The sequence below is a fragment of the Mobula hypostoma genome, chromosome 5 (genome assembly GCF_963921235.1).
Source record: "Mobula hypostoma chromosome 5, sMobHyp1.1, whole genome shotgun sequence".
NCBI classification, from domain to species: Eukaryota; Metazoa; Chordata; class Chondrichthyes; order Myliobatiformes; family Myliobatidae; genus Mobula; species Mobula hypostoma.
The window spans coordinates 101493895-101518355 of record NC_086101.1 but is presented as its reverse complement, the minus strand read 5'-3'; the positions used below and the strand labels follow the sequence as shown (position 1 = coordinate 101518355).

Sequence of the window (24461 nt, the reverse complement as noted above, 5' to 3'; positions counted from 1 at the left end):
AAGAATAGAGCATAAATATAGCAATACAAAAACCACAAACAATCAAACAACAATATGCAAACTATGCCAGATGGAAATAAGTCCAGGACCAGCCAATAATATTGGCTCAGGGTGTCTGACCCTCCACGGGAGGAGCTGCAAAGTTCGATGGCCACAGGCAGGAACAACCTCCCATGATGCCCAGTGTTTTATCTTGGTGGAATATGGCCGGAGTCCAACAGCAAAAAGTTCAATATCCGGTCTACAAACATGTTCCTCGATCGTAATATGACCAGGATTGCACCATCCATTGTTAACCAGAACAGCAAGCCCCCAACTCATTTATGCTTACCACTCTCAGTGCACTTCCGGTCAGCCCGAACGGTCTGGAGGCCGTCCATGCAAAAATTTTGATCGGGTATGTCCTCATGCAGCCCCGTTTCAGTAAAACACATAACACTGCACTCCCGAAATGTTCTCTGACTCCTGGCTAGCGCCGTCAACTCAACCATTTTATTACCCACCGAACTCCTCTTCCCCATAAGTCTCTGTTGTCTCGACCCGGTCCTCTTTCCTTGCCTTTGTGATCCCCCTCTGCATCCTCTGTGTGTTTTCCTCCAAATATCAGCAGGGGTGTCCACCGCTCTGTTCACTAAACCAAATTCATGGTCAGAATTCATGGTGATTTTTCAAGAAGTTGTTACTTGGGAGGAGGTGTTTAATAAAGTTGTCAAAGACACATTGTTAGGGGTGGAGTTGAAGAGTTGTTTGCAGGTCTAACGGTTTTGAGACCTAAATCGGAATGCGTTTTATTGACTTTGATCAGCATCTTATCAATGAATTAGTCAAAACATAGCTGAACTATTCCATATTTTTGAGGCATCATATCAATGCTCAAACCCATCTTTTTATTCACCCCATTCCACAACTCCTAGGAAATCCTGCACTACTGCAAATCAAAATAATTTAAATAAAATACTAATTTTTCAATTTCTGAAGTAGAGAAGGAACTATAGCATGATGTTGCTCACCACAATTAATAAGCAACCAAGATATCACTATAAGAGTGTTCAGGACAGTTAATCTGCAGGGTTCATTTAGCAGGCATTTTATAAGTGTGTGAAAAGACAATCTTCTCAATCCAAATTTGACTGTTCTTTCACTTTATTTATTTTATTTTTTATTTAAAGGTACAGTGCAGAATAGGCCCATCCTGCCCTTCAAGTCATGCCACCCAACAATCCCTGAATTACCCAAACTTAATGACAAATTACAATGACCAGTTAATATTCCTGATACATCTATGGATTGTGCGTGGAAACTGGATCACCCAGGTAAAGCCCATGCATTTCATGGGGAGGATGTACAGACACATGTTACAGAGGACACTGGGATTGAACTCTGAACTACGATGCCGCAAATGATAATATCATTGCTCTAACCACTATACTACAGTAGTGCACAATTACAACATAATGTGGCTCATCACCATCAATAGGTAAAGATATCACAGGACAATTAATCTGTGGAATTCATTAAACAGGCATTTTATAAGTGTGTGAAAAGACAATAATGTCAGCTTTTTCAAAGGTGGAGTCCAAATTTGACAGTCCTTTCAAGGTTTTAATTCTGCATCTGAAAGGTTAAAATAGCAATCTTTTCTTTCTTTTCAAAGCTTTTTATTGTTATTAATACAAAAGAGATAACACGAGTACATTGAAGTAACAACCCTTACAATGTCTCAAAAAAGACATTATCCTAAAGATTGAAAAAAAATTGTGATAACAAAAAAAACCTACTAAGCAGAAAAAGTGGGGGAAAAAACCCATTAGCTGTACAACCCCGGAGCCATGCGTCATACAAAAAGCTTCTAAAAATAGACATCAAACCACCAGCAAGAAAAGAAAATATACCAAAAAATTTACAATTAGACGTGGAAAAAATCTATCAATTAGCTTAAATGATAATAACGAGCAAATGAGCCCCATCTTTTCTCAAAATCAAATAAAGGTTCAAAGGTTTGACTTCTAATTTTCTCCAAACTAAGACATAGCATCACTTGAGAGAACCATTGTGACAAAGTGGGAGCTGATGTATCCTTCCACTTCAACAAAATGGCCCTCCTAGCTATCAATGTAACAAATGCAGTAACATGTTGGTCAGACACAGAAATACCATGAATATTTTGAGGAATTATTCCAAAAAGCACAGTTAATTTTTTAGGTTAATAGATTAATGTCTTTTGAACAATTATTTGGTAAATATTCTCTTTCATACTCACACTTTCTGCAATACCTTCAAGTTAGGCATTTTTTTACAAAATATTAAGTAATTTTCCTTACATATTGGAGGCTGACCTGTTAGATACTATTATGAGTATGAACCCTTCGATCAAGGGTTCTATTGGAAGAATTTATAATTTATTATTACAATGGGATAAGTGTCCTTTATCTAAGATTAAACAGGATTGGGAAAAGGAACTTAATTTGACTTTCATGATGGAGGATTAGATGTGGATTTTGAAGTTGGTTAACTCTCCTTCAATTTGTGCTAGCCATTCATTGATTCAATTTAAAATTGTACACCGTTATCATTTGACGAAGGAGAGACTTTCTAAAATCGTTTCTAATGTTGATAGTTATTGTGATAGATGTAAAACTGAGATAGCCATACTGACACATATGTTTTGGTCTTGTTCTATATTGGAACAGTTCTGGAAGTCAGTTTTTTCAACAATTTCTAAAGCACTTAAAATTAATATACAACCTAATAAAATAGCAATCTTATTGGGTTTTGCAAAACAAACATCCTTTGTTGTGCGATAAGATGAATGAGATAAAAGGAAATAAAGAGAATACTATACTACTGATAACATTTATGAATGCGCTTCTTAAATTTGTATATTAGAAAAATAGATGCGTCCTGAAAAATGAACGTAAGTTTTCCTGTTGTCCTAATCAACTTTGATCCGTGGATTTTTTTCTATTTGTGAAATTAATTTGAAAGCAAGATCAAAAACAGCTCCCTATCCTTGATAATCAAGTTTCAAAACTCCAAGTAAATTTATTATCAAAATATAATATGTCACCATATACAACCCTAAGATTCATTTTCTTGCGGGCATTCACAGTAAATATAAGAAAAACTATAGAATTAATAAAAGACTGCACCCAATAGGACAATCAATGTGCAAAAAAACAACAATCTATGCAAATATAAGAAGATATAATAATAAGAAGAAGAAATAAGAAAAAAAATATCAAGGACATGAGATGAAGAGTACTTGAAAGTGAGTCCATAGGTTGTGGGAATAGTTCAGTGATGGGGCCAGTGAAGTTACAACCCTTGGTTCAGGAGTGTGATAGTTGAAGGGTAATAACTGTTCCTGAACCTGGTGGTATGGTATTCCTTGAGTAGGATGTTGTTACTTACTTGAACATCGGTGGCTAAACAGGTGTCTGGACCTGTGATAACAAAAGAATGGAAAATGCTGATAAACTAGTGGATAATCTGGGACCTAAAGAGGAATAAAAGTGTTAGCAATCTTATGAATTTGCTGCCATTGTTTTTATATGAGATAGAGGACTCAAGTTTGGGAGATTCTTACACTGTGTTGCACTGAAGGTGTCAGAAGTTTTGATGGGAATTTAAAAAACAGTCCAACCACAGTGATTGAAATTTGTGATGCATTGACTGACAAGAGGGTGGAAGCAGAGATTCTCACAATCTTTAAGAAAATAGCTTGTCAATCACTGGAATCACAAAGGAACCGAAAGCTGTATGCCCAGCCAGAGAATAGATTAGCATTGTTAGGTACACAGTACTTGTTATGGATATGATGGACTGAAGGATATTGGTCCCATGCCCACTCTCTGTAAGGAAATCTAATCTGTCCAATTTCCTTACCCCCAAGTTACTTACCTTCAAATATACTTCCCACTCTAGACGATGGTTAGACTGTTAGTTGAATGGGCTCAATCATGTTGGAAACTGGAGGCTGCATTTCAATAGCACACAGAGTAGTGATATAAGATGAAAAATATAATGCCTTTAATCTTTCAAAAATCATCCATTTAGTATTTTTTACACTCCTCTCCTGTTATTATTGATAGCCCAAAAGAAGGAAAATGGAATTTCTTCCTAAATCAAGGAAAAAGGCTGATTGGTCCTTTAAATATGATTGTGCTCCTAAATGATTAATAGTTACTTCAGCTAATTCAGATGTATTGAATGGGAAAATGACTGGAACCTCTTATAGCCACAAACAGTGTCGTGGAAGCATCTGAGATTGGATACAAGCTACTTGATATCATCATTTATGTGCAGCCTCCTCTGTGAACTGTGATCTATATAAACACTGGCTTTCTGAATGTTGTGAGTGTGCATGCATTATTGTACAGCTACAAGTACAAAATATATTGCTATGATGAATGCATAACACCTTGTGTTGTCTCATTAAATTTAAGTACAAAAGATAAGGATGGCTTGGTTAAAAATGTAATTGGCATGAAATTTGTCGCAGAAATCTCTTGGCTCACACAAACAGCACAGACAACCTTGTAATGGTTTGCTAAATTGAATGCATCCTTGCCCTTGAATGGAAAAGCCTACAAAAAGTAAAGGTTACAGCCTAGTCCACGGCAGCTGAAGCCCTCCCCCGTCATTGTGCACAGCTACATGGAGCACTGTCGCAGGAGATCATCATCCATCATCAAGGACTCCCACCATGCTCCCTTCTTGGTACTGCCATCAGGAAGGTGGTACTGAAGCCTCGGGGCCCACGTGAACATGTTCATGTATATTTTTTATCCCTTAGCCAGCAGGCTCTAGTACCAGAGGGAACAACTTCACTTGCCTCATCATGAATTCTTCCTGCAACCTATGGACTCACTTCCAAGGACTCTTCATCTCTTGTTCTCAACATTTATTGTTTGCTTGATGGCCTGTTTGCTTATTTATTGATTTATCTATTTATTTATTTATCTATTATCTTTTAGTATTTGCACATTTTGTTGTCTTTTGCAGATTGGTTGTTTGTCTGTTCTGTTAGGTGTGGTTTTTCATTGATTTTATTGTGTTTCTTGTATTTACTGTGATTGCCTGCAAGAAATTGAATCTCAGAGTTGTGTATGGTACTTTGAAAATAAATTTACTCTGAACTTTGAACTTGGAATTGAGTCAGTTGAGAGGAAGCCTTTCCAAACAAATGATGCCTGCACAGCAAATCTCTGACTTAGAAGATTTTCAATGCCAAAGCAGTAATGTCCTAGCTATCATTACATGGAAACGCAGTAATGTCCTAGATATCATTACCAATAGTCTGTTTATGACTGATCAGTTAATGAACTATATTTGTTTACTCCTGCTGTCTGATAGAATTTGAACTTGTATCAATAAACCAACAGGTCTCTACCAGGGACTATTTTATTTATTTATGAGTTTTTATTTGGAGATGCAGAGTGGAATAGGCTTTTCGAACCGCACTGCCCCACCAACCCCGAATTAACCCCAACTTAACTACAGGGCGATTTACAATGACCAAATAACCTACCCAGTACATTTTTATGTTTGCCCTATACCCCTCTAAACCTTTCTTATTCATGCAATTGTCCAAGTACTTTTTTAAATGTTATTAATATACCTGCTTCAACCATTTGCCATCTGCCCGATGCCGGCCCTCTCGATCTGAGTCGACATAGTAGTAGTTCAACCATTTCCTCCAGCAGTTCATTCCATGTACTAGCTACTCTGTGGGAAAAACGTTGTTCCACAGATTCTTGTTAAATCTCTCCTCATTTACCTTAAACTTATGCCTTCCAGTTTTTGATTCTGCAGGAATAAACAGTACACATTCACTTATCTGCACCCCTCATAATTTTATGAAGGTTATCTGGGGTTTAAACCCTGATGTTTGTTACACTTCACCATCACTACCTGCAACTTGGGAAAGAGGACATGCTTATTCCAAATCTTTGCATCCTGGTTGCCAACCTGCCCTTGATCCATGTAGGTACCTTATCATGAACTCCCTAGCCTGGAACCTGGACACCATATGCATCTTTTCTTCTCTAAGTTCCATCCTCAAAATAATATCCTGCTGTTTGTCGAACATTATCTACTTTTTATAAATCTATGTTAATCAACTAAACTAAGAAAAAAAAAGACATGAGCTGTTATGTAACATCATAAAAAAGGAACCATTAGGTTAGTTTTTTTGGGGGGGATATATTTTTGTTCTTTTTTCTTTTTCATGATTTTTTAAAAAGATTTTTTTTTGTTTCATATCATTCATCTGTACCCTATATAATTTGGAGATTTAACACTCGTGTCAACTGGGCCTATATTTAACTATATGTTAACAATGTATTCCCAATAACTTTGTATCAATATTATGGTATGTTTATTATGATGAAACTAATAAAAAGATTGAAAAAGAAAGAAAGAAATCTATGTTGACTTTTTGCTGTCAGTTTTCCAAGTGCTATTATATCTTTTACAGTGGACTCTCACCTTGTGTGCAGTGATAAATGTTAGGGTAACCAGTCTATACTTCCCTGTTTACTGTTTACCTCCTTATTTTAACTACCTTCAATCCATTGGAACTGTTTGAGGATCTAAAAGAGCTTTTTGAAAATTACAACAAATGCATCCGCTACTTCAATTTTGGATAACTGCACTCACCCCAGCCCAGTCAGTTCGAGTTGGCAGCAGCACCTCAACCTGCATCATGCACCAGAGGGCTATGGGCTCAGCCCGCTACTGTTCATTCTGCTGACTCACAACTGCACTGCCAGATCCAGCTCAAACCACATCATCAAGACTGATGATATTGCAGTGACTGGCCTCCTCAGCAACAGTGATGACTCAGCACACAGAGAGAAGGTCCGAAGGTTTGTCAAATGGTGTGAGTACGACAACTGAAGTCTCAACGTGGACTAGACAAAAGAGAAGGTAAAGGACGACGACTCTCCATTGAATATCAATGGCTCTGCTGTGGATAGAGTATGGAGAGCACAAAATTACTTGGTGTGCACATAACGGATGATCTAACCTGCATCTACAACTCCTCATTAGTCAAGAAGGTGCAACAACGCCTACACTTCATGAGGAGATTGAGGCATGCAAGGCTCCCTGCCCCCATTCTAATAGCTTTCTACTGGAGCACCATCGAGAATGTCCTTTCTGGTTGCTTCAAAGTGTAGTACGGAAGTTGCAAAGTATTGGACCACAGGACCCTATGAAGTGTAGTACAAGCTGCCAGATCAGTGGGGTCTCATTCCCCTTGATTTGTGGCATTTACTGGGAGCACTATATACGAAGGGCCCCAAGCAACGTTGACGATCCCGACAATCTCTTTGACTTACTACTGTCAGGGAGGAGGTACAGGAGCATCAGGACCAGGACTGCCAGACTGGTAACAGCCACTTGCACAGGCTGTGAGACTGATGACTACCCTACCACCACTAAGGTCTCATCACAAGGAAAGTGAGCTGTTTACTGTTTAGCGCATGACATACACTCTTAATAATATTTTATTAACTTGTGCTAATATATTTTAATGTGCTGTGTGTGATATATGTTTTGTGGGTGCACTGTAGTTGAATTTAAGCATGAACTTACTCCATAACCCACAGACTCACTTTCAAGGATTCTACAACTCAGTATTATCTGTTTAAATTAAAAAAAAATTATTTGCATGATTTGCAGTTGGATATTTGTACCATTTTTCATAAATTCTATTGTATTTCTATATATTCATGTAAATGCCTGCAAGAAAATTAATTTTGTAGTATATGGTGACATTATATGTACAAATGTACTTTGATAATAGAAACATAGAAACATAGAAAATAGGTGCAGGAGTAGGCCATTCGGCCCTTCGAGCCTGCACCGCCATTTATTATGATCATGGCTGATCATCCAACTCAGAACCCAGCCTTCCCTCCATACCCCCTGACCCCTGTAGCCACAAGGGCCATATCTAACTCCCTCTTAAACATAGCCAATGAACTGGCCTCAACAGTTTGCTGTGGCAGAGAATTCCACAGATTCACCACCCTCTGTGTGAAGAAGTTTTTCCTAATCTCGGTCCTAAAAGGCTTCCCCTCTATCCTCAAACTGTGACCCCTCGTTCTGGACCTCCCCAACATCGGGAACAATCTTCCCGCATCTAGCCTGTCCAATCCCTTTAGGATCTTATACGTTTCAATCAGATCCCCCCTCAATCTTCTAAATTCCAACGAGTACTAATATTAATTTGAACTACTCACAATGCTCTCATTCCTCCTCAGCGAAGCAACTTGATCACTGATCAACAAGACTCTATTCGTACAGGGTCTCTGATCACAATTTCACAAGAAGTTTCCCAAATAACAAGAAATTATTCTGGGTCACATAAAAGATATCAGGACAGGTATCTGAATTAAAGTGGGTAAAGTGATCCTGTGAGGACTGGGTAGGATCAAGTGATTAAAACAGATCATTTAGGTAAAGTGATTGACCTGCTAAGTTCTTCCAGTCAATTATACTTTTACTCAATCACTAAATATTGATCAAGCAAGTAAATTTTTAACATGTGTATTAAGGAGGAAGGAGAAAGTAAGGATCAGAGAAGCTTGAGGAGGTAATTCCAGTGTTTAGAACCCTGGGAATTAAGACCATTAAGATACGGGAGCGGAATTAGGCCATTTGACCCATCGAGTCTGCTCTGCCATTTCATCATGGCTGATCCAATTTTCCTCTCAGCTCCAACCTCCTGCCTTCTCCCTGTATCCGTTCATGCCCTGATCAATCGAGAACCTATCAAACTCACCTTAAATATACATAAAGACTTGACCTTCACAGATGCCTGTGGCAAAGAATTCCTCAGATTCGCCACTTTACTCTGAGGCTATGTCCTCTAGTCTTAGTCTCTACCATCATAGGAAACATCCTCCACATCCACTCTGCCAAGGTCTTTCACCATTCGATCGGTTCCAATGAGGACACTCCTCATTCTTCTGAATTCTAGTGAATACAGGCCCAGAGCCATCAAACACTCTTCATATGACAAGCCATTCAATCCTGAAATTATTTTCGTTAACCTCCTCTGAACCCTCTCCAGTTTCAGCATGTCTGCCAAAAGGATCACTTGTTCACAATACTCCAAGTGAGGCCTCACTGGTGCTTTATAAAGTTTCAACATTACATCCCTGCTTTTATATTCTAGTCCTTGTGAAATGAATGCTCACATCATATTTGCATTCCTCATCACAGGATCAACCTGCAAATTAATCTTGAGGAAATCCTGCACAATTTAGGACTTCCAATTTTTCTTTGCACCTCAGGTTTTTTGTACGTATTTTCCCTCCATTTCGGAAATAGTCAACCCTTTAATTTCTTCTACCAAAGTGCATAACCATAACCAACACTGTCTTCCATCTGCCATTTCCTAATCTGTCTAAGTCTTTCCATAGCCTCTCTACTTCCTCAAAACTACTTGCCCCTCCACCTATCTTCATATTGTCCCAAACCTTGCAACAAAGCCATCACTTCCATCATCTAAATTATTGACATATAACATAAAAGGAATTAGTCTCATAAAAAACCATTACTAGTCACTGGCAGTTGGCCAGAAAAGAATACCTTTATTCCCACTCTTTGCCTCCTGCCAGTCAGCCTCTGCTTTATCCATGCTAGAATCTTTCCTGTAATACCATGGGCTCATAGCTTGTTAACCAGCTGCATGTGTGGCACCTTGGCACAAAAGGTTGGTTTGCAGGTGCAGCAGGCTATCAAGAAGGCAAATGGAATGTTGGCTTTCATTGCTCGAGGGATTGAATTTAAGAGCAGGGAGGTTATACTCCAACTGTTATAGGTACTGGTGAAGCCACAACTGGAGTACTGCATGCAGTTCTGGTCTCCTTACTTGAGAAAGGATGTACTGGCTTTGGAGGCGATGCAGAAGAGGTTCACCTGGTTGAATCTAGAGATGAAGGGGTAAGACTATGAGGAGTGATTGTGACACCTGGGTCTGTACTCGCTGGAATTCAGATGAATGTGAGGAGATATCATGGAAACATAAAATTATGAAAGGGCTTATAATTATGAAATTATAAAATTATGCGATCGAGACAGGAAAGTTGTTTCCGCTGGTAGGTGAGACTCGAACTAACGGATATCGCCTCAAGATTCGGGAGAGTAGATTTAAGACGGAGATGAGGAGGAACTGCTTCTCCAAGACAGTGATGAATTTATGGAATTTTCTGGCCAATGAAGCAGTGGGGGCTACCTCACTAAATATATTTAAGACAAGGTTAGATAGACTTTTGCATAGTAGGGGAATTAAGGGTTATGGGGAAAAGGCAGGTAGTTGGAGATGAGTCCATGGCCAGATCAGCCATGACTTATTGAATGGTGGAGCAGGCTTGATGGACCACATTGCCTACTCCAGCAACTATTTCTTATGCTCTTATGTTTTGAAAATCCAAATGCGCAACATCAACCGAGTTTCCTTTTCTATCCTTCTTGTTATTTCCTCAAAGAATTCCAACAGATTCGTCAGGCAAGATTTTCCCTGAGGAATCTATGCTGAATATAGCTTATTTTGTCATGTGCTTCCAAGAACCCTGAGACCTCATCCTTAACAATTGACTCCAACATCTTCCCAACCACTGAGGTCACACTAACTGGCCTTGTCGATGGTGGTTAAGCTTTGGGGAGTCAGGAGGTCAGTTACACGCTTGTAGGATTCCTAGCCTTTGATCTGCTCTGGTAGCCACGGTGTTTATATGGCTAGACCAGTTCAGTTTCCTGTCAATGGTAACCCCCAGGATGTTAATAGTAAGGGATTCCATGATGGTGATGCCACTGACTGTCAAGTGATAATGGTTAGAGCATCTCTTGTTGGAGATGATCATTGCCTGGCACTTGTGTGGTTCAGATGTTACTTGCCACTTGTCAGCCCAGGCCTGATATAGTCCAGATGCTGCTGCATTTGTGTATGAACTACTTCACTATCTAAGGAGTCACAAATGGTGCAGGGCATTGTGCAGGCATCTGCGAACATCCCCACTTCTGACCTTATGACGGAAGGAAGATCATTGATGAAGCAGCTGAGGATGTTTAGTCCTGGGACACTTCCCTGAGAAACTACTGCAGTGATATCCTGAGGATGAGATGAGAGGATGAGGATGAGAACCATCTTCCTTTGTGTCAACACACATAAAAATTTCTGGTGAACGCAGCAGGCCAGGCAGCATCTATAGGAAGAGGTGCAGTCTACGTTTCAGGCCGAGACCCTTCATCAGGACTAACTGAAGGAAGAGTGAGTAAGGGATTTGAAAGTTGGAGGGGGAGGGGGAGACGCAAAATGATAGGAGAAGACAGGAGGGGGAGGGATGGAGCCAAGAGCTGGACAGGTGATTGGCAAAAGGGATACGAGAGGATCATGGGACAGGAGGTCTGGGAAGAAAGACAAGGGGGGGAGGGGACCCAGAGGATGGGCAAGGGGTATATTCAGAGGGACAGAGGGAGAAAAAGGAGAGTGAGAGAAAGAATGTGTGCATAAAAATAAGTAACAGATGGGGTACGAGGGGGAGGTGGGACATTAGCAGAAGTCAGAGAAGTCGATGTTCATACCATCAGGTTGGAGGCTACCCAGACGGAATATAAGGTATTGTTCCTCCAACCTGAGTGTGGCTTCATCTTTACAGTAAAGGAGGCCGTGGATAGACATGTCAGAATGGGAATGGGATGTGGAATTAAAATGTGTGGCCACTGGGAGATCCTGCTTTCTCTGGTGGACAGAGCGTAGGTGTTCAGCAAAGCGGTCTCCCAGTCTGCGTCGGGTCTCGCTAATATATAAAAGGCCACATCGGGAGCACCGGACGCAGTATATCACCCCAGCCGACTCACAGGTGAAGTATTGCCTCACCTGGAAGGACTGTTTGGGGCCCTGAATGGTGGTAAGGGAGGAAGTGTAAGGACATGTGTAGCACTTGTTCCGCTTACGCGGATAAGTGCCAGGAGGGAGATCAGTGGGGAGGGATGGGGGGCGACGAATGGACAAGGGAGTTGAGTAGGGAGCGATCCCTGCGGAATGCGGAGGGGGGGGAATGGAAAGATGTGCTTAGTGGTGGGATCCCGTTGGAGGTGGCGGAAGTTACAGAGAATAATACGTTGGACCCGGAGGCTGGTGGGGTAGTAGGTGAGGACCAGGGGAACCCTATTCCTAGTGGGGTGGCGGGAGGATGGAGTGAGAGCAGATGTACGTGAAATGGGGGAGATGCATTTAAGAGCAGAGTTGATAGTGGAGGAAGGGAAGCCCCTTTCTTTAAAAAAGGAAGACATCTCCCTCGTCCTAGAATGAAAAGCCTCATCCTGAGAGCAGATGCGGCAGAGACGGAGGAATTGCGAGAAGGGGATGGCATTTTTGCAAGAGACAGGGTGAGAAGAGGAATAGTCCAGATAGCTGTGAGAGTCAGTAGGCTTATAGTAGACATCAGTGGATAAGCTGTCTCCAGAGACAGAGACAGAAAGATCTAGAAAGGGGAGGGAGGTGTCGGAAATGGACCAGGTAAACTTGGGGCCAGGGTGAAAGTTGGAGGCAAAGTTAATAAAGTCAATGAGCTCTGCATGCGTGCAGGAAGCAGCGCCAATGCAGTCGTCGATGTAGCAAAGGAAAAGTGGGGACAGATACCAGAATAGGCATGGAACATAGATTGTTCCACAAAGCCAACAAAAAGGCAGGCATAGCTAGGACCCATACGGGTGCCCATAGCTACACCTTTAGTTTGGAGGAAGTGGGAGGAGCCAAAGGAGAAATTATTAAGAGTAAGGACTAATTCCGCTAGACGGAGCAGAGTGGTGGTAGAGGGGAACTGATTAGGTCTGGAATCCAAAAAGAAGCAGAGAGCTTTGAGACCTTCCTGATAGGGGATAGAAGTATATAGGGACTGGACATCCATGGTGAAAATAAAGTGGTGGGGGCCAGGGAACTTAAAATCATCGAAAAGTTTCAGAGCGTGAGAAGTGTCACGAACATAGGTAGGAAGGGATTGAACAAAGAGGGATAAAACCGTGTCGAGGTATGCAGAAACGAGTTCGGTGGGGCAGGAGCAAGCTGAGACAATAGGTCGGCCAGGACAGGCAGGTTTGTGGATCTTGAGTAGGAGGCAGAAACAGGAAGTGCGAGGTGTGGGAACTATAAGGTTGGTAGCAGTGGATGGGAGATCCCCTGAGCGGATAAAGTCGGTGATGGTGTGGGAGACAATGGCCTGGTGCTCCTTAGTGGGGTCACGATCGAGGGGTAAATAAGAGGAGGTATCCGTGAGTTGTGGCTGTGCCTCGGCAAGGTAGAGGTCAGTACGCCAGACTACAACAGCACCCCCCTTATCGGTGGGTTTAATAATAAGGTTAGGATTAGTGTGGAGGGAGTGGAGAGCAGAGCGTTCTGAAGGGGTGAGGTTGGAATGGGGACAAGTGCAGTGAAGTCGAGACGGTTGATGTCCCGTCGGCAGTCAGCGATAAAGAGATCCAGAGCAGGCAGAAGACCAGAGCGGGGTGTCCATGAAGAAGAGGAGGGTTGAAGACGGGAGAAGGGGTCATCGGTGGGGGTGGAAGAGTCCTTGCCGAAGAAGTAGGCTCGGAGACGGAGACGGCGGAAGAAAAGTTCCGCATCATGGCGAACACGGAGCTCGCTGAGGCGTGGGCGAAGGGGGTCAAAGGTGAGGCCCTTACTGAGGACAGAGCACTCTGCCTCCGACAGTTGAAGGTCGGAGGGGATGGTAAAGACCCGGCACGGATGAGAGCTGGGATCAGAGGGGGGGAGGGGGGAGGCTGGGGGTGTCAATGGAGAGGGGAGGGTTGGCGTGAGAGGAAGATGGAGCCTCTGAGGACCCAGGAGCTGACGATGGGATCTGAAGGAGATGGGATTGCAGAGTGTTGGTGGAGGAAGGGGAGATGAGAGTCACAATAGCAGCACATAAAGACCCGGCCTGGAGTTCAAGGCTGGAATCTTGAGAGCTGAGATCAGAGGGGAGAGCGGGGAGGCTGGGGGAGTCAGTGGAGAGGGGATGGTTGGGGTGAGAGGAAGATGGAGCGTCTGAGGGCCCAGGTCCTTTGTGTCAGGTATGATTCCAACCGGTTTTCCCCCTAATTCCCATTGACTCCATTTTAGCTAGGCTACCTCGATACCATACGCGGTCAAATGCTGCCTTGATGTCAAGTGCTATCACTCTCACCTCACCTCTGATACTTAGCTCTTTGGTCCATGTTTGGACCAGGGGGGTGATGAGGTCAGGAGCTGTGGCCTTGACGGAACCCAAACTGGGCATCCATAAGCAGGTTATTGCTGACTATTAATGACTTTCTTAGTTACCTTCTGTTGGTTTTTAAAAGCTTCCCAATCCTCTATCTTCCCACTAATTTATGTCCTATTATGTGCCCTCTCTTTGGCTTTCATTTTGGCTTTGACTTCTCTTGTTAGCTATGGTTGTGTCATCTTTCCTTTAGAATACTTCTTCCTCTTGGGATGTATCTATCCTGTGCCTTCCGAATTGCTTCCAGAAACAGAGTAACTAATCGTGGAAAGCTTTCAATACCTGTATGCATAGGAGGCCTAAGTAAAAGCATGGCAATATTTAAGTAGAACACAGGAATACAAAGAAGTGAAATATTATAGACATTTGTAGAAAAGAGCGATAATTTAAAATGTAATAATTATGATCATCAATTTCTCAAATTTCTGGTAATTTTGCTCCCTCACACCTCTCTTTTTACATTCCCCATTTTGGTTCTCTTCTCATCCTTCCTCTTTTCCTCATTCTCACTTCTGCCCGCCCCCTCCCCCACTTGTCGTCCTGAAATGCCGACTGTTTATTTTCCTCTATAGATGCTGCCCGGCCTGATGAGTTCCTGCAGAATTTTGTACGTGTCGCTCAGGTTTTCCAGCACCTGCAGAATTTCTTGTGTTTCTAAAACTGAGTCCTTGACTTTCAATCATGGATTGGAAGGAATCCAGTTACAATGTGACTAATTAGTAGCTGATGGAAGAAACAGATGTTTATATGAGTCTGTTTTTTCTTCTTGTTCTTTCAGGGCAATGTTAGCTTTTCATGTTCAGAGGCACACATTATCCCAGTCACATTCATGAGTCCCAGGAGTTATTTGATGCTCCCCAGCCCACCTCAAATGGAAGGACTGAGCATTAGTTTCCAGTTCCGCACCTGGAACACCCATGGACTGCTGTTGTACAATGAGTTTCATGGAGATCCTGGAGCATTGCAGATTCACCTCAGTGATGGAAGACTGAAAATAAACATTCTGAAGATGTCAAGGACCCAAACTGACTTTGCGACAGGTAATTGCAACAGCTGATTATTTCGATTTCAGTGAGAGCAGAAGTATTGAAATTGAAAGTCAGACAAATCCCTTAGGTCTTCCGAAGGCTTTTCGCCAGACAATTTATTTTGCTTCCTAGGGATTGTGAGAAATGTCAGTGGGTTCATGTTAATTCTCCCAATCTTTAAAGAAAGACAAGTTTTCTGAAGCTCTGAGAACTATTTATCATGGAACACCATTGCTCCGATATCTGAAGTCTGAGGTGTCGATTTAGGAAGTTTAGACTGTCAATCATGGACTCAGTTGGCAATGTCTGTGCTTAGAGTTAATTGCCATATGGGGATTAACTGAAAGGCTAGCTGTGAGCAAAGCTACAAAATTCACCTGTAGAGACCAAAGCCAGTTTAGGCATGACTTGATGCATGGAAAGCATCCACCTAGTAAGCAATTGAAAAGAAAAGGAATGTGGATTTTATACAGAATCTTCTCAGATCATGTCACATTGCATTGGTACCTCTTTAAGATATGCCTTTTGTATGTACTACAATCATGTTTAATGCAGAACATTCTTGAGTGACTGCTTCTGTGGAGCATCCACTTATCTGTGTAATAGTAGGTGTAGTTGTAGCATCGATACCTTCTTATTTAAGACCAAGTTTTTGAACTGATCTAATTCTCCCTTGGACTATATTACCCTCAACTTGAACTAATGTGTATATATATATATAAAATTATGTGAATTTAAGTTTAAGTAATTTACATTTTTCATGTTTGTAATATATTGTGCTGTTACAAAAACAGCAACATTTCAATGCATTTATGCCCAAGGTAGGTGTGCCATAAAACTGAACTTAGAGCAACATAGCATGGATACAGAACATTTGGCCCAATAACACCATACCAGCCACAGTGGACGGAAGAAAAACTTTAAAGTACTCCATAGGATGAATGCTCATATTATTTTTGTACAAGAAACTCATGTCCGGAAAGAGGATAATCAGCGTTTTTTTAGATTCTGGAAGGACTAAAGGTACCACTCGAACTCACAGGCTAAAGTAAAGGTGTTTCTATTTTTATAGATCCGTCAATTTCATTTCTGCATAATGAGACGATTTCAGATCACAAAGGCAGATTTTTGTTAATTACTGGATTGCTGCTTAACAAAAAAGTTGCTATGCTTAAAGTTTATGCACCAAATGTTGACTGTCCTGATTTTTTTAAGAATCTCTTTACCTCTCTTCCTAACTTAAATGACTATATGCTGATTATGGGTGGAAACTTCAGCTGTTGTTTAAATCCTTTGATGGATAGATCCAAGTCCAATCAAATACTTCTGAACAAATTGGCTACCCTTATTAACGCTTTTACGACAAACTCTGGAATCTCAGATATTTGGAGATTCTTACATCCAAATGAGAAAGGGTTCTCATTTTTTTTTCACATGTATATCAGCACTATTCAAGAATCGACTATTTTTTTATCGGCTCTCGATTAATTCCTCTTGTTACTGGTTGCGAATATGATTCTATTGCTGTTTCTGACCATGCACTGTTGAAATTATTTATTAACTTAAGGGATACATTTACTAACTCTAGACAATGGTGTTTTAATACCACTTTACTTCAAGATTCAGATTTTGCTAGGTTTATGGAGGAGCAGATTAATTTCTTCTTTACAATGAATTCTACAAAGGATATTTCCAGTGGGACACTTTGGGATACTTTTAAAGCATATATTCATGGACAAGTTATTTCATATACTGCTGGATTAAAAAATCAAACTAATAAGGAAATACTTAAACTGGTTGACAAGATTAAAGAAGTTGATAAGAAATATTCTATAGCTCCTAATCAGGAACTTTATAAACAGAGAGTTGAACTTCAAATAATCTCTTATTATCATCTTCGATTGAAAGTCAATTAATCAAAATTAAGAGTCAATTTTTGTATACTTGGTGATAAAACTGGGAGACTTTTAGCTAATCAATTGAAATCGGCCTCAGTTAAACAACAGATTCTTAAGATCCGTAAACAAGATGGCACTTTGACAGTTGACCATGATGAGATTAATAAATCCTTTCAAGAATTCTATACCTCCTTATATCAATCAGAATTTCCTGATGACTCTACTATAATGCATGAATTTTTTAAGAAATTGAATATTCCAAAATTATCATCTAATGAACGTTCAAAGCTAGATGTACCTAGTACAGTAGAGGAAATAAAGAATGCTATTTTTTCGATGAATTCAGGTAAAGCACCTGGCCCAGACGGATCTACTGTAGAATTTTAAAAAATTTTTCTTTACTACACTGACTCCTTGGCAATGTAGTGTTTTTAGGGATGCAGTATCTATAGGTAAATTACCACAATCTTTTTATCGAGCTTTTATTTCCCCAATTCTTAAAAAAGATAATAACCCCATTGAATGTGCATCTTATAGGCCTATATCTTTGCTGGATGTGGATTCTAAGAGTTTTTCTAAAATATTGGTAATGAGATTGGAGAATGTATTACCTTAAATTATTTCTGCCGATCAGACTGGATTTATTAAAAATCGTTACTCCTTTTTTAATATTAGGAGATCAATGAATATTGTTTATACGCCTTCATCCCAAATTCCAGAATGTGTTATTTCATTGGATGCTGAGAAAGCTTTTGACAGAGTTGGACATATTTATTTAACACCCTTGAGAAATTTAATTTTAGTTCGATATTTATGTCTTGGATAAAACTGATTAATCTTTGGCTTCGGTATTTACTAACAAGCAGAGATCCCCTCTTTTTCATCTATTCCGTGGTACGAGGCAGGGTTGTCCCCTTAGTCCACTACTATTTGACATTGCTTTGGAACGGCTAGCTATTGCTATTCGTGACTCCCCTAATATATTTGGCACTACCCGTGGAAATGAGACTCATAAATTATCACTATATGCAGATGATCCACTACAGGTTTCCCTCGCCATCCGAAGGTAGAGCGTTCCTATGAAACAGTTCGTAAGCCGAAATGTCGTAAAGCGAAGAAGCAATTACCATTTATTTATATGGGAAAATTTTGTGAGCATTCGCAGACCCAAAAATAACCTACCAAATCATGGCAAATAACACACAAAACCTAAAATAACAGTAACATATAGTAAAAGCAGGAATGATATGATAAATACACAGCCTATATAAAGTAGAAATTCTTTTCCACAATCATTGCTGAACTGTTCTCCGTAGCGAAAGCCTCATGCAAGCGCCATCGGCAGAAAATCTCACGCAAGCGCTGTTGGCAAAAGCATGGCGCAAGTGCTCTCCAGTAACCTTTAAGCTATGAAGCTGCGAAATCATACCAAATAGCACGTAAAAATACACAGCCGATATAAAGTAGAAATAATGTATGTACATTGTAGTATCACTTACCGGAATTGGTTTAGTGCCGAGCACACTGATGATGCTGTGTTAGACTGAGTCGTCGCAAGTTGGGGTGGTGCAGTGGCCCCCACCCTCCGGGCCACCAACCGATACATTGCTGTGAAGTACGCAGGGGTGCAGCGGTAGCCAGGAGGCACACAGCACATCTTTAAGAAAAAGATTTCCGACTGCGTCATCTCTGATCTGGGCCAACATTTCCATGTGGGGCGGCATCTAATTAATTAGCATGTTTATTTCGGCTTTTTTCTTAAAGATGTGCTCTGTGCCTTCTGGCTACTGTTGCATTCTCCGCGAACCAGTACAGTATCTGTCCGCGGCCTGGATGTTGTTGTGGTAGGACAATGGGGTGTCATCTCGTCGTCTGTTTCCATTACAGCAGGCAGCGCATCTTCTTTTTAAAAAAGGAGGAAGAGAGAAACCAGGGAATTATAGACCGGTTAGCCTAACATCGGTGGTGGGGAAACTGCTAGAGTCAGTTATCAAAGATGTGATAACAGCACATTTGGAAAGCGGTGAAATCATCGGACAAAGTCAGCATGGATTTGTGAAAGGAAAATCATGTCTGACGAATCTCAGAATTTTTTGAGGATGTAACTAGTAGAGTGGATAGGGGAGAACCAGTGGATGTGGTATATTTGGATTTTCAAAAGGCTTTTGACAAGGTCCCACACAGGAGATTAGTGTAAAAACTTAAAGCACACGGTATTGGGGGTAAGGTATTGATGTGGATAGAGAATTGGTTGACAGACAGGAAGCAAAGAGTGAGAATAAATGGGACCTTTTCAGAATGGCAGGCAGTGACTAGTGGGGTACCGCAAGGCTCAGTGCTGGGACCCCATTTGTTTACAATATATACTAATGACGTGGACGAGGGATTAAATGCAGCATCTCCAAGTTTGCGGATGACACGAAGCTGGGCGGCAGTGTTAGCTGTGAGGAGGATGCTAAGAGGATGCAGGGTGACTTGGATAGGTTGGGTGAGTGGGCAAATTCATGGCAGATGCAATTTAATGTGGATAAATGTGAAGTTATCCACTTTGGCGGCAAAAACAGGAAAACAGATTATTATCTGAATGGTGGCCGATTAGGAAAAGGGGAGGTGCAACGAGACCTGGGTGTCATTATACACCAGTCATTGAAAGTGGGCATGCAGGTACAGCAGGTGGTGAAAAAGGCGAATGGTATGCTGGCATTTATAGCAAGAGGATTCGAGTACAGGAGCAGGGAGGTACTACTGCAGTTGTACAAGGCCTTGTTGAGACCACACCTGGAGTATTGTATGCAGTTTTGGTCCCCTAATCTGAGGAAAGACGTTCTTGCCATAGAGGGAGTACAAAGAAGGTTCACCAGATTGATTCCTGGGATGGCAGGACTTTCATATGATGAAAGACTGGATGAACTAGGCTTATACTCGTTGGAATTTAGAAGATTGAGGGGGGATCTGATTGAAACGTATAAGATCCTAAAGGGATTGGACAGGTTAGATGCAGGAAGATTGTTCCCGATGTTGGAGAAGTCCAGAACGAGGGGTCACAGTTTGAGGATAAAGGGAAGCCTTTTAGGACCGAGATTAGGAAAAACTTCTTCATACAGAGAGTGGTGAATCTGTGGAATTCTCTGCCACAGGAAACAGTTGAGGCCAGTTCATTGGCTATATTTAAGAGGGAGTTAGATATGGCCCTTGTGGCTACGGGGATCAGGGGGTATGGAGGGAAGGCTGGGGCAGGGTTCTGAGTTGGATGATCAGCCATGATCATAATAAATGGCGGTGCAGGCTCGAAGGGCCGAATGGCCTACTCCTGCACCTATTTTCTATGTTTCTATGTTTCTATATTAATAAGGTAGTCTGCCTTCCCGTCATTTGTGTATACCAGTGTTAGGAACACTGTTTGACAATGTGTTAGGAAAAAAGCCAATGCACAGAGAAATCCTTGTGCATGTATATCAGGGGTTGGCAACCTTTTTGCCTCTGTGGACCGGATCGCGTATCAACGAGCGGACGGTGTCCCAGATAAACGCCATAAAAAACTTGAAATATGGGAATTATCCACTTAATTACATCTAGTTATGTTTTGCCTCAAATTAATGAATAATGCATGCTGGAAAATCATTTGTGCTTAACCAAGGATGCCAATTAGTAATCAAAGAACTCAGTTTAGTTGCAAATTATTTCAATCAAGGCATCTTTTGAATCTATTAAAAGGACACAAAGAACCTTTAAACATAAAACATATGAACATGATGCATTGAATGGTAGTAAATTAAGTATAATCTAAAAGAAAGTTTTAATGCAAACAGTCGATAAATCAATGTAAAACTTGATGCTGTTTATTGCATGAAAGCTTCTCAATATTGGGTGTCAGACTTGTTGATGCCAAGAGCAAGATGTTATCCAGATGGGCATCAGTCAAGTTTCCCAGCTTGTTTGATGAAGAAGTGTAACCTAGTGCCCAAGTGTCTTGGAAATTTCAGCACTCAGTGCCTACCTTCCTGCATTTTCCATTCATTGCCATTGGAATTTTTTTCTTCGATTTTATTTCAAAACGCGAGTTATTCAACAAGTATCGTAGCACATGTAAATATCTGGACATTTAGCATAGATTTCTTGTTAAAACACAGTGACACTGTTTCTGTTTACAAATTTGAACGATCCCATCTGAAAACCTGCGCGTGCATGGAGAGTATCTACGACATATTAATAAGGTAGTCTGCCTTCCCGTCATTCGTGTATACCAGTGTTAGGAACCTGGGGCCAGTGTAACAAGATGCCATGTATGTCCATCAGTGTGGTCACGTGAAACACTCAGAATAAGGAAAAATCACTCGCGGGCTGGATAAGCATGGTATCCCAATATTTGCTCATGGGCCGTAGGTTGCCTACCCCTGATGTATATAGTACAATGCACACACAATTAATAGATATGACTCTGAAGTTGTAATAGTAAACTTCAGAGCTCATCAAAGCTCCATTGGAGGAGCTTGATGTGATGAATTAAGTTTGCTCTGCAACCATACAGAGCGGAATGATGGATTATAATTTCATTGTGAGTGTGACGCTATGAAAGTAGTAACATTACTTTCATACTTGTAAGTTCTCAATTGCTGTAATACACTGGCTTTCTCTTGTGGTTCACCCTTTTATTTCAGTAGAAGTGCTGCTGGCTATACATGTACTATTCCAAGTCAGCACAACTTTAACCCCTGCTGTTGAGACCATTGAGACCTAAGTGTGAGGCTAGATCTAGGTATTTACTTTGATGATAGCTCTGATCACAAACAGCATCTTCCAAGAATGATACTCTGTAATGTGAGAAGGAACACTACATATGTCAGCTCCTTCTTTCCATTTGCATAAATAGTGCTTAAAGTTGCTTCACTGATATTGGGTGGAATACAGCTAGTATTCTTTTAAATGTTACTCAGGATGTATGCATTAGCACAGAGTACAGCACTTGAACAGGTCCATTGATCCACAATGTGTTTAACTAATTAAGTTCATGATACCTAATGCCTTCTGCCTGTAGATGACCATATCCCTCCACTCTCTGTATAGTCTTGTGCCTACCTAAGAGCTTTTCTTATAACTGCCTCCACCACCACCCCAGATAGCATATTACATCACTCTTCATATTTTAAAAAAATGCTCAGCTCTTCTCCTTTGAACTTGCTCCTTCTCATATTAAATGCCATCTAGTATTAAGCATTTTAGTCCTGGAAGAAAGATAACATACTCTGTCTATGTCTTTCATAATTTTATGTATTTTTTTCTGTCAGGTCTTCCTCAGTCCCTGTCACTGTATAAAAACAGCTTGTCCCGTAGTTCCTCCTAACTCATGTTCTCTAATCCAGGCAGCATCCCGATGAACCTCTTCTGCACCCACTCCATAGACGCCACATTCTTTCCATTTTGAGGCAACTGGATTGAATGCAATATTCCAGATGTGGCTTAACTAGAGTTTGACTGGCTGGCAAATTTGTCATTTATTTCCTTAATCAAATTGTTCTTGGAAGATGGAAGTATTTTCTTAAACCTCTGATAAAATTACTGGACTACAATGGGGAATAACCAACCACACCAATGTCAAACTGCAGACATCTAGGCTAAAACCTCGACGGAGAACTTCCTTCCTTTGTTCAGGACGTTAGTGAAGCAGTTGAAATTTTTCAAAAATCTTTCAACTTCAAATTACATATTAACTTCTTCAAGTCAGTTTCTCATTGCCTACATCTCAAAATGATACAATGGTGGTTTTGTTTAAATACATCCATCCTTAATTGGGAGCCTCTCTTGTGAAATGTGGATTATCCCATTTAAGGAAGAGATGAAGATACAAGAGAGAGCAGATTCTGGAATCTGGACCAAAAGGAAAACAAATTTCCGGAGGAACTCTGTTGCTCAAGCAGCATCTGTGGAAGGAGATAGACTGACAATGTTTTCGGTAAAGACCCAAAACATCGACTATCCATCTCCCCTCACAGATGCTGACAGACGCACTGATTTCCTCCGGCAGTCTTTTCTTTTAAGTAAGGAAGCAGATAATTTTTTTCTCTCTCAGAGGATCATGAGTCATTGGAACTCCCTTCTTCAAGGGTTGATAGAAGTAGAAACAATGAAAATGTTTAAAGATTAAAAATGTTGATAGATTCCTGATAAGCAAAGGGGTGAAAGTTTACCATAAGTAGACAAGAATGCAATAGCTGAAGTTGCAGTCCAATCAGCATTGGTCTGATTAAATGGCAGACTAGGTTCGAGGGCTGAATAGCCTATTCCTCTAAACTCTGTGTTGATACATTCATTTATCTATCGATCAACCAGGCAGGTGTCTTTGAACTAGTGTCCATTCTTGGTGAACCTATGCCCTATCTCTCTTCAAGATAATCTACTGTGTTCTGAAAAGATACTCGTGGTGGTTTCCTTAATTAAGTTAATCCCCCCTGTTCTCTGTTGTCCTGTTGCTTTTCAATTTACAATACCTGGTAATACTAAATTCTCCATTTCTTTCTTTATTGCATCAAATGTCCAAAAGTATCTCAGCTTTGACTTGAGCATCAAGCTGGTTTATATATCCCTGGAGTGGACAATTGATTCTCCTCAATATCCCCAGCTGTACATTTCAAACATGACGATCATTTTCCAAAGTACAACTTGCAAATGCAAATTCTTATATTATTTGTCCATTTGTTTCTCTCCCACCAAAGTTGATGGCAAACATCAATGAGCTTTGTCATTTCCCAGAGATTTTAGATTTCCTGTGATCCAGCGAGCCTGGCCATGATAGGTAGTGGTTAGCATGGCACTTACAGCTTGTGGCATCGGAGTTTGGAGTTCAATCCTGGCATCTTCTGTAAGCAATCTGTTTGTGCTCGCCATGGAATTTGTGAGTTTTCCCTGGGTGCTCTGGCTTCCTCCCACAGTCCAAAGATTTACTGGGTCGGTTAACTGGTCATTGTAAATTGTTCTGTGGTTAAATTAAGGTTAAATTGGGGTTGTTGGGAGCTGCTGGGCAGTGCAGCTTGAAGGGCTGGAAGGGCTGGAAGGGCCTAGTCTGTGCTATATCTTTAAATAAAATGAACAAAATGTCATCGGAGTCATAGGCATCGAGCATAGCTAATAGGACCACTGCCCCAAAGCACCAGAGGCTTGTGTTCAAACCTGTTGTATGCAGATAGCACATTCTCTATGACCTACAATGGGCTTTCTGTGGGTGCTCTCGTTAAAAATTTGTGAGCTGGTAGGTTGATTGG

At 41.0% G+C, this 24461-nt stretch overlaps 1 protein-coding gene across 1 annotated transcript in view; it reads left to right on the top strand.

Annotated features, from left to right (window-relative positions):
• The window catches only part of LOC134346871 (contactin-associated protein-like 5), a 1673098-nt gene that overhangs the window by 794988 nt on the left and 853649 nt on the right, over nucleotides 1–24461 (top strand). Inside the window, exon 8 of the mRNA XM_063048676.1 lies at nucleotides 15058–15319. Within this exon, the coding sequence (XP_062904746.1) occupies nucleotides 15058–15319 (262 nt within the window). The remainder of the gene's footprint in view (nucleotides 1–15057; nucleotides 15320–24461) is intronic.